Source organism: Cyphellophora europaea, assembly GCF_000365145.1.
Source record: "Cyphellophora europaea CBS 101466 unplaced genomic scaffold supercont1.5, whole genome shotgun sequence".
NCBI classification, from domain to species: Eukaryota; Fungi; Ascomycota; class Eurotiomycetes; order Chaetothyriales; family Cyphellophoraceae; genus Cyphellophora; species Cyphellophora europaea.
The window spans coordinates 71105-81413 of record NW_008481811.1 but is presented as its reverse complement, the minus strand read 5'-3'; the positions used below and the strand labels follow the sequence as shown (position 1 = coordinate 81413).

Sequence of the window (10309 nt, the reverse complement as noted above, 5' to 3'; positions counted from 1 at the left end):
CAAGGTTTTGGCGAACAGCAGAGCGTCACCTCTATATTCGTGGCAATTATATTCACCTTGTGTTCACAAACACCCAATATCTACCTATGCTGCCTGCAGGCGCTCTACCGACCTTGCGTATTCCACTCGGCCCACCAATCCTTGGACGGCGGCCTCCTGGCTAGCCCCCAACGCTGCAACTCCTTGGTCTCGTCCCCAATTGACTGATCCGTGGCCCGCCAAATCTCAAAATCAATGATACTGCACGTCTTGGTCTCAGCGTCCCACATGACATTTCGCAGCCCACAGTCCGCCGGCTCGATGCCCAACGCATACACCGACCGGAGAGCATGCAGAAACTTCTCCCCTATCTCGGTACGCTCGGCGTCGCTTTTCTCCCAGTACTTCTGGTTGAAGACGGGCTGGCCTGGCATCTTGGTCATGACCGTGTAGGTAATGTAGCCGTCGGGCAACGGTCCCGAGGGGCCCTGCCGCGAGAGCTTAGACGCCAGGAGCCGTGGAACAGATGAGGCTTGGGCGTCCGCAAAGACCTTTAAGACCTTGAGCTCCTCGGCTGTGGTGGTGCTGGGGCCGGGCTGGGGGTCGTTGCTTGGTCGGCGGTCACCGCCGGGTATCCTGTTTGGGTGAGAAGGGGAAACAACATCGATACTCGCGGATCGAGCTCGACTTACTGGACTTTTATTTTCATGATGGCATCCTCGGTCTCGCCCTCGGGTTTCGTTTGCCGGCAAGTGAAGAGGATGCGGCTTTCAGCAGGGACACCATCGTGGCAACTCCGTAACTCAGTAATGGGCTCTAACAGTCCATATGATGCGTCGGGAAAGTCGATGACATGGTCTAAAAATGGTGGAAGCATGCCGTTCGTGGTGTTTGTCATGCTAGGCTAGGTTGTGGAAAGCACACTGGCAGCTCAGTAGGCAGCAAGCGAGTGGGGTGAAGGAGAGACAGCAGCGGTCCAAAATGACAGCACGACGGAAGCAAGGAAGAGGTAGTCACATTCTGTATCTGGGCTATCCTGCAGGCTATGCATATTCGGATCTCACTTTTCGTATTCAAGATCTCTGATGCCGATGTCGTTGCCAGTCGATGGCCTCCGGTAAAGCGGCGGGGTCCTCATGGCGGCACCACGTTTCTCCTTCGGCCGAGGCGCCCGCTTTTTCCGCGCGGTAGAAGCAAGGACGAGCTCACTTTCTCATTGGAGCGGCGCGTCTGTGGCCATCATCGCCGCGATCACAATTTCCATCTGCGTTGGACTGCACGCAGCCATCTCCGGCTTCAGCGTAACTGTCGCTTAAGCTCAAGATGAAGCCGCAGCCCTTGCTCACGCGTCGGCTCTTCCGTGCCATCCTTGCGAACCGGCCATATCACACAGCAACATGCCCCCGACGAACCGTTAATGCACGCCGCACCGTTGTGCCAGCTCTCCAACCGTCCCAATCCTCCCAACGACGCAATCTCTTCGGCCTGTCGCTAGGCTCGACCGTGAAGCAGCTGGCTGGAGCAAAGCCCACGGTCAAGAACATCGAGGCTGCTCTAATCAAGCTCTCGGACTATGTCAAGGCGGCCCGAGACCAATCTCGACCACCGTCAAATAAAGACCTAGTCGATGCATTTCACTTTCTCACTCAAACAAGAGCTGGACAGGGCAAGCCATTGACAAAAAGTGAGGTGTACTTGACGACAGAAGCGTTTCGATATTTCATCGACCAGGGGCTCTTCCTCGAAAATGACGGCACATTGTCGAGTACCGAATCCAAGCAACGAATCTCTGGAGAGGATCTGCTGAACACCCTCACTGCACTTGTTCAGCCGGATGGACAAGAAGACAACAGAACCGAGAATATTGCCCTCGCCCAGCTGGTGATCGATCAGTATCGGCAGCATGGATATACTTCCGATTCAAATGAAACAGAATCTGCTTTACAAACCTTTCTGGCCGTGCTCGCTACCAATGGTCAAGCCGAGCGCGCGTATCGGGAACTTAATCTGGTGAACATCGATGTTGAATCTCGGAATGACACCTGGTGCCGAGTTGTGCGTGGTCTTTATGCTGAAGGTCGTCTGAAGAAATTCTGGGATGCGATAGTGGATCCCTGTCCACGCGGAATCATGGACAATTCAGTATATGAAAGCCTCGTGTCATACTTGGCTGTTCGCCACGACGTCGAAGCAGCGCACCGCATTTTTACCATGCACCAGAACGACCTCAAACACGGCAATACCACCATTGAATCCCAGATTCAAGACTCCACCCTTCTACAGCTGTTGCGCTCCTGTGTGCAGACCAATCAACTGAAGCTCGGAGAGGAAGTCGCGGAAGTCTTGCAGACTCTTGACCGTCAGGATGCTATCCACGATTCGCCCAATCTGGTTGTCCGAGGGCTGCTTCTTTGGCATGCCGCTACTGGTGCAGACGTCCAACAGCTGGAGAAGCTGCTCATGGGTTACCTCGAGAGATACACCGACTCGCTGGATGTAGATATGATCATCTTCAATGAGCTCGTGGCCCATGCCTACTCGAAAGCCGACCCCGCACGGGCCGATAGCTACATTCAACTTGCGCAGACGTTGGGCGTCGTACCAGATGCACATACCTACGCACTGAAGCTTGACTATGAGCTGTCAGTCAGCGAGCTGGATGCAGCACGAGCAACGTTCGAAGGCTTGACAATCCAAGATGTGCCGGCAGAAAGAGTTGATGTGCCAGTACTGAACAGGTACATTACCAAGCTAGCGTCAACTCGGATCGATGATCTGCCGCTCATGACACGAGTGGCAGACCGCATCACTGAGACCGATGCGGATCTCAGCGTTGGCGCCCTGGCTGCCCTGACGTCTGTCTTTTTGCACAAGAACGAGGTACACGAGATAACGAATTTGCTTCGTTATCGCATCGAAAACCTCCCGTCCAAAGAGCGTGCCAGTATCGCCCAAGTCTTCAAAGATTTCATCCTCGACCTCAATGTCAAGGAGCAACGAGCGTTCAATGCATATGAATTACTCAGAGCCGCTTTTCCAGAAACGACACCCGCCGAGCGACTGGAGATTATGGATTCGTTTTTCAGTCGAAAGAAGTCCGACCTCGCCTGCCTTGTTTTCGGTCATATGCGACAGAGAGACGAGATCGAAAATCGACCAAATGATGCAGCGTACGCGCAGTGCTTCTACGGGATTGCGAGCTGTCGAGACGTTGACGGTTTACAAATGATATACAATATGCTCAAGATGGATATCTACGTGGAGCAGACTACGAAGATTCACAATGCCATGATGGCGGCGTACGCAGCGTGTCAGACGCCATTCACTGCCATTATTGATCACTATTGGAAGATCATAGATTCCCGAGAGGGCCCCACCCTCAGTACCTTCAAACTCGCGCTGCGAGCTTGTGAAACTTGGATCGGCGCCGGTGGTGAAGAGGCTCGTCGGATTATGGCTCTGATGCAGAAGTGGGACTTGATCATCACAAAAGATGTCTATCATTGTTACATTGGTGCTCTAGCAGGGCAAAGCCAATTCGAGAATGCTATCGAGCTCGTTGAGCACATGCAAGAGGACATTGGCGAAGCGCCAGATGCCACAACGATAGGCGTCCTCTACAACGCTGTTCCCTGGCAATACCGAAAAGACGAGGTTGAAGCTTGGGCGAGGAAAAGATATCCAGACCTGTGGGAGGAACTAGTCTCGTATGGCGACGAGATCGACGAGGAATGGGAAGTGCGCTACTTCAATGTCAATAGAGATATTGACGTGGATGACGAACTGTTGTTCGGCCGGGGTGAATACTTGCCGATGCTGGCCGAGCAAGCACGTCTTGGGCTGCCCTCGCCAGATGACCCAGATGCGCATCAGAGCTAGCCTCGCCATGCGATAGGAATACCAATCTTGACCATTAGTAGCATTCAAATCTCGTACAAAGATAGCACGTGAAACACAACCAGAAGCCGATGCACAGTCCTGCATCGCCAACGATAGAGATGAATGAGCAGCGCGATCGCAATGGCGGATGGCTTTCTCTGGATCAACAAAGATAGCAAGTCTGCATCTTTGTCCTGAGCCGCCATGCCGAAACCAGAGGCATCTTTCAATTCGTGCAACAGAAGCGATGAGCTCCTGAGCGCGCTCGCAAGGCCGCACGGATCAATCATAAGCACAGAGAGAGCAGCAGCGGCACCAGTAACAATGTTGGAGAGGCAAATATCAGCTCGCTATCAAGCAGCCAGTCGATAGGCAGTCCGCGACGGTCAGCCTCAGTGTCAACCCCACACGATATGGCCATCAAACCGCTGAACATCCGGTCCGGCGCGTGCGTCGATCCTTTCGACAGCACGGTTGTGCACATGACCAAGACTACGGAGGCGTCCCTCAAGTATTACTGGAAAATGAATTCTCACGGGCGGACCTAACAACAAGGAAGAAGTACTTCCGCCTCACGTCCGCGCCCTACACGCATACGATGCGGTTCGCGATCAAGCGACACGCGAGGCACTGTCTGATCAACTGGCTCTCGTGGGACTGCTGGCCACCATGACCGCACGCATGGTCCACTTCTCTAAGCTCAGCTTACCCGGCAACGCGTGCCCGGAAGACTATACCCAGGAAACCATCAGCATCCTTCGTGAACGACTCCTCGACTCACAGCAACGTGGCGTCAGGGCTCATCCCTCTGTCTACTTTGGCATCTGGCATCTGGCGCCTGGCATTGGCGGAATGTATCTGCGGGCACTTTGACGCAGTGAAGGTGCATTTGCAAGCGTGCCGGGAGCTCCTGGAGCACCTGCAAGAGACAGATCTCACAGGGAATTTTGTGCGGGCTGGCGTCGGCGCGCTCGACCTCTTCCAGGCCATCGAGACGGATTCACGGTAGTTTTTGATATCGCCGCATGCCTAGCGTGGGCCAGAGCACGAACGCCTTCGTGAGATCAGCATGGAGCTGCAGGCCCTGGCACACTCGGAGTGTGATGACTCTCTACCGGCAACAGGGCGTCCAGAACACCCAGTCGCATCCATGATGCCCTTCGACGACATCCTTCGACGACGCTCACGAGATCATGCACCTCGCCCTCGGAGACAGCCTAACCGTAGCACGGGCCGCCCACGTCTTCGACACCTCCGTCGACGCCATCATCACCGACCTCCTCGCCTGCCTCACGGTCGCAAAATACGTCTGGCGCAGCCCGCACGCCACCAACAAAGACGTCGTATGGATGTGCGCCAACGCCAAGGAGGTGCTGCGCCACCTGTGCGTCCTGCGCACCGACCACAGCGTCACAGGCAAGAGAACCGAATCGCTGCGCCTCGTGCTCATCATCGTCCTCTCACGCGCCGTCACCCGCGACGCCTGGCGCTCCAGCGTGCCTAATATGCGCCGGCTGAAGTGCGCACTGCAGGGCGTGGATGTTAATCGGGGAGTGACAGAAAGCTCTGCTGCATCTCACGTTGCCCCGCTGGTCTGTTGACACCATGGCCAGTCCATAGAAGGGTGCATATGCGTGTTTGTGGATATCATTGGTATCTGTCTGTCGTACGAGTCGTTGGCGCACTCTATTTGCAGTGTCTCCATTCATTCGTTCGTGCCCCGGGCTAGTGACTTCATCCTCTCCGCCCCTTCGGATTCCCGTTCGCTTGGCTTCCTCTTCATGAGGTAGGTGTCGGCCCTCCAATGTGCCCGGGGCATTAGCTCGCACTACCATGGTTGGGGCTCCGATTTCGCGCACGCCGTCTGCTCACGGCCTCCATCCAGACATCGTATGCCGGCGTCTCGAGGACACGATCCCACCACAGGAAACCGGCTATTGCCTCTTTCACGCTCGGCCAGTTGGCTTGCTCCGCGGGGATGAAGGGCTGCTGACTCAATTCCTCAACACAAAACTCATCGGCCAGGCCCCATGTTATGGAACCGCAGCCGAGCATAAGCAGTGCCCACAGTCGTAGTTTCATTTCCTCCTCGGAAGAAGTTGTGGATGATGTCATTGATGGGAGTGCCATGAGCGCGCGTTTCAGCTCTTCTAGCAGTCGCGGCCGCGTCCCTGACGCGGGAGGCAGAACAAACAAGACAAGGTCATTGAAGATTAGTGCCGCAGGGTGGGCTACAGCGTCAATGCCATGCAGTTTGGGCGGATGATCTTTTGCCGGGTACAGTTCGAGCAGCTGCAGCTGGGCGATCATGCGCATGTGCACGAGGAGTTGAAAACTTGGTGCAGCCGGAGCATTGCTCACGTACAGATCCAGCATTTTAACAGAAGTACGGACGCTAAGGACTGCTTCGCGGAGGGAGGTGTTGCTGAGAATAGCGAAGCGAGTCGGGCTGCGGCCGCGCACAACGGGCGATTTGCTATATTTTTCCATGACTGGGGCGGGGACAGCGGCGATGGCGTGCCACATGGGCTGCGTACCTCTCCGGGTCGCCACAAAGATGTCAAAACTGTGGTATGAGTGTCAGCACCGCTCTGTATAATCATGGTCGTGGTACTACTTACTGGTTGAGCATCAGCCGTAGCGGCAGGTCTTGGTCAATGGTGTCGCAGCCGACCCATTCCTCGCCGCCTTTGAGCTCTACAACCTGGTAGAGAAACTTCATGTCCTCTGGCAGGACCCTACTGGCACCGAATAGTGAGGAGAACTCGCCCATTAGCATGGGTGACTGCCGATATCGGCTGTAGCTGAACGGTTCCCTGAGACCAGAATGGGAAACCAAAGACAACAGCGCGGCAACCACATTAGATGCGGGTGGTCCGGAGGCATTAGCGATGTTCTCGTTCAGCCATGTGATGGAGCGGTTGCGGTGCTTCTTTCCAGCCGCCATGATTTGGCTCTGCAATGTCGGATCTTTTGTGCGGAGATACTGAAGTGAGATTGCAGCAGCAGCATCAATCTGGTAGTCGATCTCGGAAGGCGAGTCAACTGGGGAACGGCGATAGAAATGGGCTGCCTGGTCGTGGGGGACCAAGGGAACCAGTGAAGGCCATATCATGGTTTGTGCTAGGGTCTGTCAGCCGATATTTGGCACGAGACCCACTCAACAACCATCCTTACCATCATGCAAATATCGCTGCAACACAGTGGGAAGCGTGCCAACGACCGTAGTCTGGAAGGGATCTGTCTTGTCTTGAGAGAGGATGCTGAGGGGCGATAGGGTCGGCCCTGAGGACTGTCCTGATGCATCACGTCCCAGAAGCGTTTCTATCGATGGTAAGGTGGGATATCGTCTGACCGGTCCTCTCATAGGTCTCTTCAAGACCGGCGGCGTGTCCGGAGTTTCTTCATGGCTGACACATTTGACGTCTGCCGTCAACTCCCTGTTCTTCCTGGCCGATTGTCGAGCTGCGTGCGCGCGTCGTCGAGCATCCTGCAGCTCCTGATTGCGCTTCGACTGTTTCTGTCCATGAAAGACAAACAGAATCTCATTGGGCCGGGAGTTAGCCATGGATAAGCGGTGGTCCTTTGTGTAGCCGGTGCCAACATGATCCACCCACTCCGGAAACAATCTACTGGCCTAGCATGGTGCCTTCGTCTAATAACGAAAGGACCAAGAAGACGTGTAGTGGTTGTGCAACAGCCAGAGAAGCCTCTGCACGAAACTCTGCCCAGCTTGCTGGAGAGCAAGTAAGCGCGCGAGAGGGGGCAAAGCTGATCCGGGGAGAGCTTAGGACGATCGGGTCGGCGGGTGATAGAACAAAAATCTGGGTCAAGGGTTTAATTGAAGCCTGGTAGATTACGCCTGATGACTAAGTGTCTTGTCGTCGTCGGTGGCCACCACTATAACTTTTATTAGCTAACTTAAACGTTGGAGGTCTGGGGGGACTACGTCAGGAGAGTGTTGGAGATGGAGATGAAGCTTTGGAAGCCTACACCCGGTTCCCGAGCAAGCTTGCTGCTGGCGTACGGTAACGGGGAAAAGCGTGGGGTCTTGGATGCACGGAGTACGTGTTAGTTCGATAGCGGAAGTGGACAGCAGGGGCAACAAATAAATGAAGTGGGAAGCCTTAAACCGAGCTTCGCCAGTCTCGAGGGAGAATGCAGAACGCTACTACCGCAGACGGAAAAGGCGAACATCATGTGGTTGGACAGAATCTTGACCTCGCTGGTGTGCAGATCGATCGGGGGCTGGAGCCACAGCCGTGCATTGCAAGCGCTTTAGCAGGGCAGGTGCCGCTCCCCTAACAGGAAGGTGCCCTGGCACCCCGGATCCGCGTACCCTGGCCACGATGCCCTTGGTCAGTGTTTGCACGTTAGAGCAACGAGAGAGTCGTCTATTATTACACCTCGGGTGGAAACAGCCCTCAGACGTGCTGCCAATGGCGCTCAATGATCCCTCAATATACCGAGCCTGAGGTGATCATCCTCCTAACCATCGTCTCCCACTGATATAGTGCGCCCCCAAACGCCCAGGCCAAATCCCACCAATATCAACGTGCCTCACACGCCATCTACGCGCTGGTGTATCTGCGCATCTGCTTCCTGCGTCGCTTACTTGGGCAAAGTACCCTGCAGGTTGTTGTCTGCTGAGGCCGTCCTAGCCCAACGCTGGCCTGATGGCAGGATAGTATGCTCCGGCCTGGGTTTCCCGGTCACTCCAAGTGCCGTCAGCCGCTCCTTCGACCGTAATGAGTAACTTGATGCACGACCAGCGGCATTGTTTGCCCTGTCAAGCCAATTCTCATCCCAGTAGGTGTCGTGACCACAAAGGCGCTGAGGTCAAAGTCATCGGGATCAGTCAGAAACATTTTCCTCCTCAGAGCCCGTCGGCATAATAACGTACAGTATCTGCCTCCCTCCAACGCCCTTGAACTCCCGCGCTCCCATAGACTGCACCGCGAATTTCATCCGTCGACGGCCCTCATCCTTAGATCGCGCTCTTAGACCGATCGTTAAATTCCTCGTTCGCCCTACCAGCTCAGCTTCAAGCTCCTCGAGCTCCTCCTCCGCAGTATTGCCCACCTCACCGGTCCTTCCGGTTCCTTCCCGATGCAGCGCCCGTAGGAACTCCCTGCTCACCACAATCTGACCAGGGTCCGTTGCCTGGATGTAGCGCGCACACCGGTTGACCATCGGGCCCAGGAAGTCCATGCGCTGAATCAGCGCGTTATACTGCAGCGTCGGCTCGCCGTGATGCAGGCACATGCGCAGCCGAATTTTACTGAGTACTTCTTCATCAGTCTTGCTCTCATCGCTCTCCTCCCCCAGTCCTGACACACGCCTCGGCCCCTTCCCAATGTCATCGAAGTGCCGTTGAAGCGAGACGCAGAATGCGAGCGCATCGCCTGCAGACTCAAACGCGATCATGAATCCATCGCCGTTCTGCTTGACCTCGTAACCCGTATGTCGGGCCATATAATGTCGGAGGAGCTTATCGTGGGCAATCATGGCGGCCGCCATGCTGGTAGCATCCGCGTCCCAGAGCGCTGAGGATGACGCGATGTCCGTGAACAGCAGCGTCATGCTTGGACTGCTTGGAGCGAGGACAGACGCGTTGGGGGCGGTGAGTTCTGTGGTGGGAGCACTGCCTCTGCTGTTGGTGGCAGCCGTGGCAAAAGACCGCCTTTGTACGTCGTGGTTGACAAGGTGACTCCGTGAGAGAAGAGGAGATCGAAGAACGGTTGGAGAACGGCCAGTGATTGAAGACACTGTCAGGACTTGGTGTGCAGTGGAGCTGGCCCTGTTCCGGGGTAGTGAGGCGCTGTTCCAGGCGCTGGGTCCGGCAGTAATGAATGTTACAGGGGAAAAGCGATTTTGGAAGCGCACGGTCTGTGACATTGTGATGGATGTCGTAACAATGGGGTGCTTCGTAGCGGATGAGGCGTGGCCCTCCTGTTTTGCTGTGGATTTATGGAATCGGTCATAGTAGATTCAAGGATGCCCAGGGATAAAGTCTTGTCTTTGAATGTGGTAGAAGGTTAATGGTTGTATATCAATATGGAAGCCGTTTGTCGTGCTGTGACTGGGGACAGCGCTTTGTAGCGGATTGTCGTCCTACGTTGTTCGACGTGTTAACCAGGTGAGATACTCTGACGTGCGTGTGATGTAGGCTGTATCGGTAAGGAAATGAGGACACAGTTAGGAGAAGCGTGAGCTTCCGCACTAGTTCCTCGACACCAAAAGCAGCTTTGGGACTTTCCACGAGAAAAGCATCCTGGAGTCTCCAGCAGATAACGTCCATGGACCTAGAGCACATCTCCTACCCAGTAGGCGGGAGGGTTCCACGGATCCGCCCATAGCTTCCAGATCTTGAAAGCCGAAGAATGGGCAAGCGAAGCTTCGATAGGCGAGGGAAGCCGAGCTGAGCTGAAGTGGTAGCTACCCCTGTCGA

The 10309-nt window shown here is 55.2% G+C and overlaps 5 protein-coding genes across 5 annotated transcripts; 2 read left to right on the top strand and 3 right to left on the bottom strand.

The window, feature by feature from the left end:
- Positions 1-104: 104 nt before the first annotated feature.
- On the bottom strand, positions 105-877 carry HMPREF1541_05304 (uncharacterized protein; the record flags this gene model as incomplete). The annotated part of the gene is made up of 2 exons (XM_008719645.1): positions 105-615; positions 672-877. 2 exons carry the CDS (start codon positions 875-877, stop codon positions 105-107), a joined length of 717 nt encoding a protein of 238 aa, XP_008717867.1.
- A 425-nt stretch (positions 878-1302) lies between these two features.
- HMPREF1541_05303 (uncharacterized protein) lies at positions 1303-3858 on the top strand (the record flags this gene model as incomplete). Its single annotated transcript, XM_008719644.1, has 1 exon — positions 1303-3858. One exon carries the CDS (start codon positions 1303-1305, stop codon positions 3856-3858), a length of 2556 nt encoding a protein of 851 aa, XP_008717866.1.
- A 669-nt stretch (positions 3859-4527) lies between these two features.
- HMPREF1541_05302 (uncharacterized protein) lies at positions 4528-5459 on the top strand (the record flags this gene model as incomplete). Its single annotated transcript, XM_008719643.1, has 2 exons — positions 4528-4712; positions 5075-5459. 2 exons carry the CDS (start codon positions 4528-4530, stop codon positions 5457-5459), a joined length of 570 nt encoding a protein of 189 aa, XP_008717865.1.
- Positions 5460-5676: 217 nt separating this feature from the next.
- HMPREF1541_05301 (uncharacterized protein) lies at positions 5677-7426 on the bottom strand (the record flags this gene model as incomplete). Its single annotated transcript, XM_008719642.1, has 3 exons — positions 5677-6424; positions 6480-6981; positions 7036-7426. The coding sequence occupies 3 exons, from the start codon at positions 7424-7426 to the stop codon at positions 5677-5679; spliced, it is 1641 nt and encodes a 546-aa protein (XP_008717864.1).
- Positions 7427-8712: 1286 nt separating this feature from the next.
- Positions 8713-9441, bottom strand: HMPREF1541_05300 (uncharacterized protein; the record flags this gene model as incomplete). The annotated part of the gene is made up of 1 exon (XM_008719641.1): positions 8713-9441. The coding sequence occupies one exon, from the start codon at positions 9439-9441 to the stop codon at positions 8713-8715; it is 729 nt and encodes a 242-aa protein (XP_008717863.1).
- Positions 9442-10309: the final 868 nt, after the last annotated feature.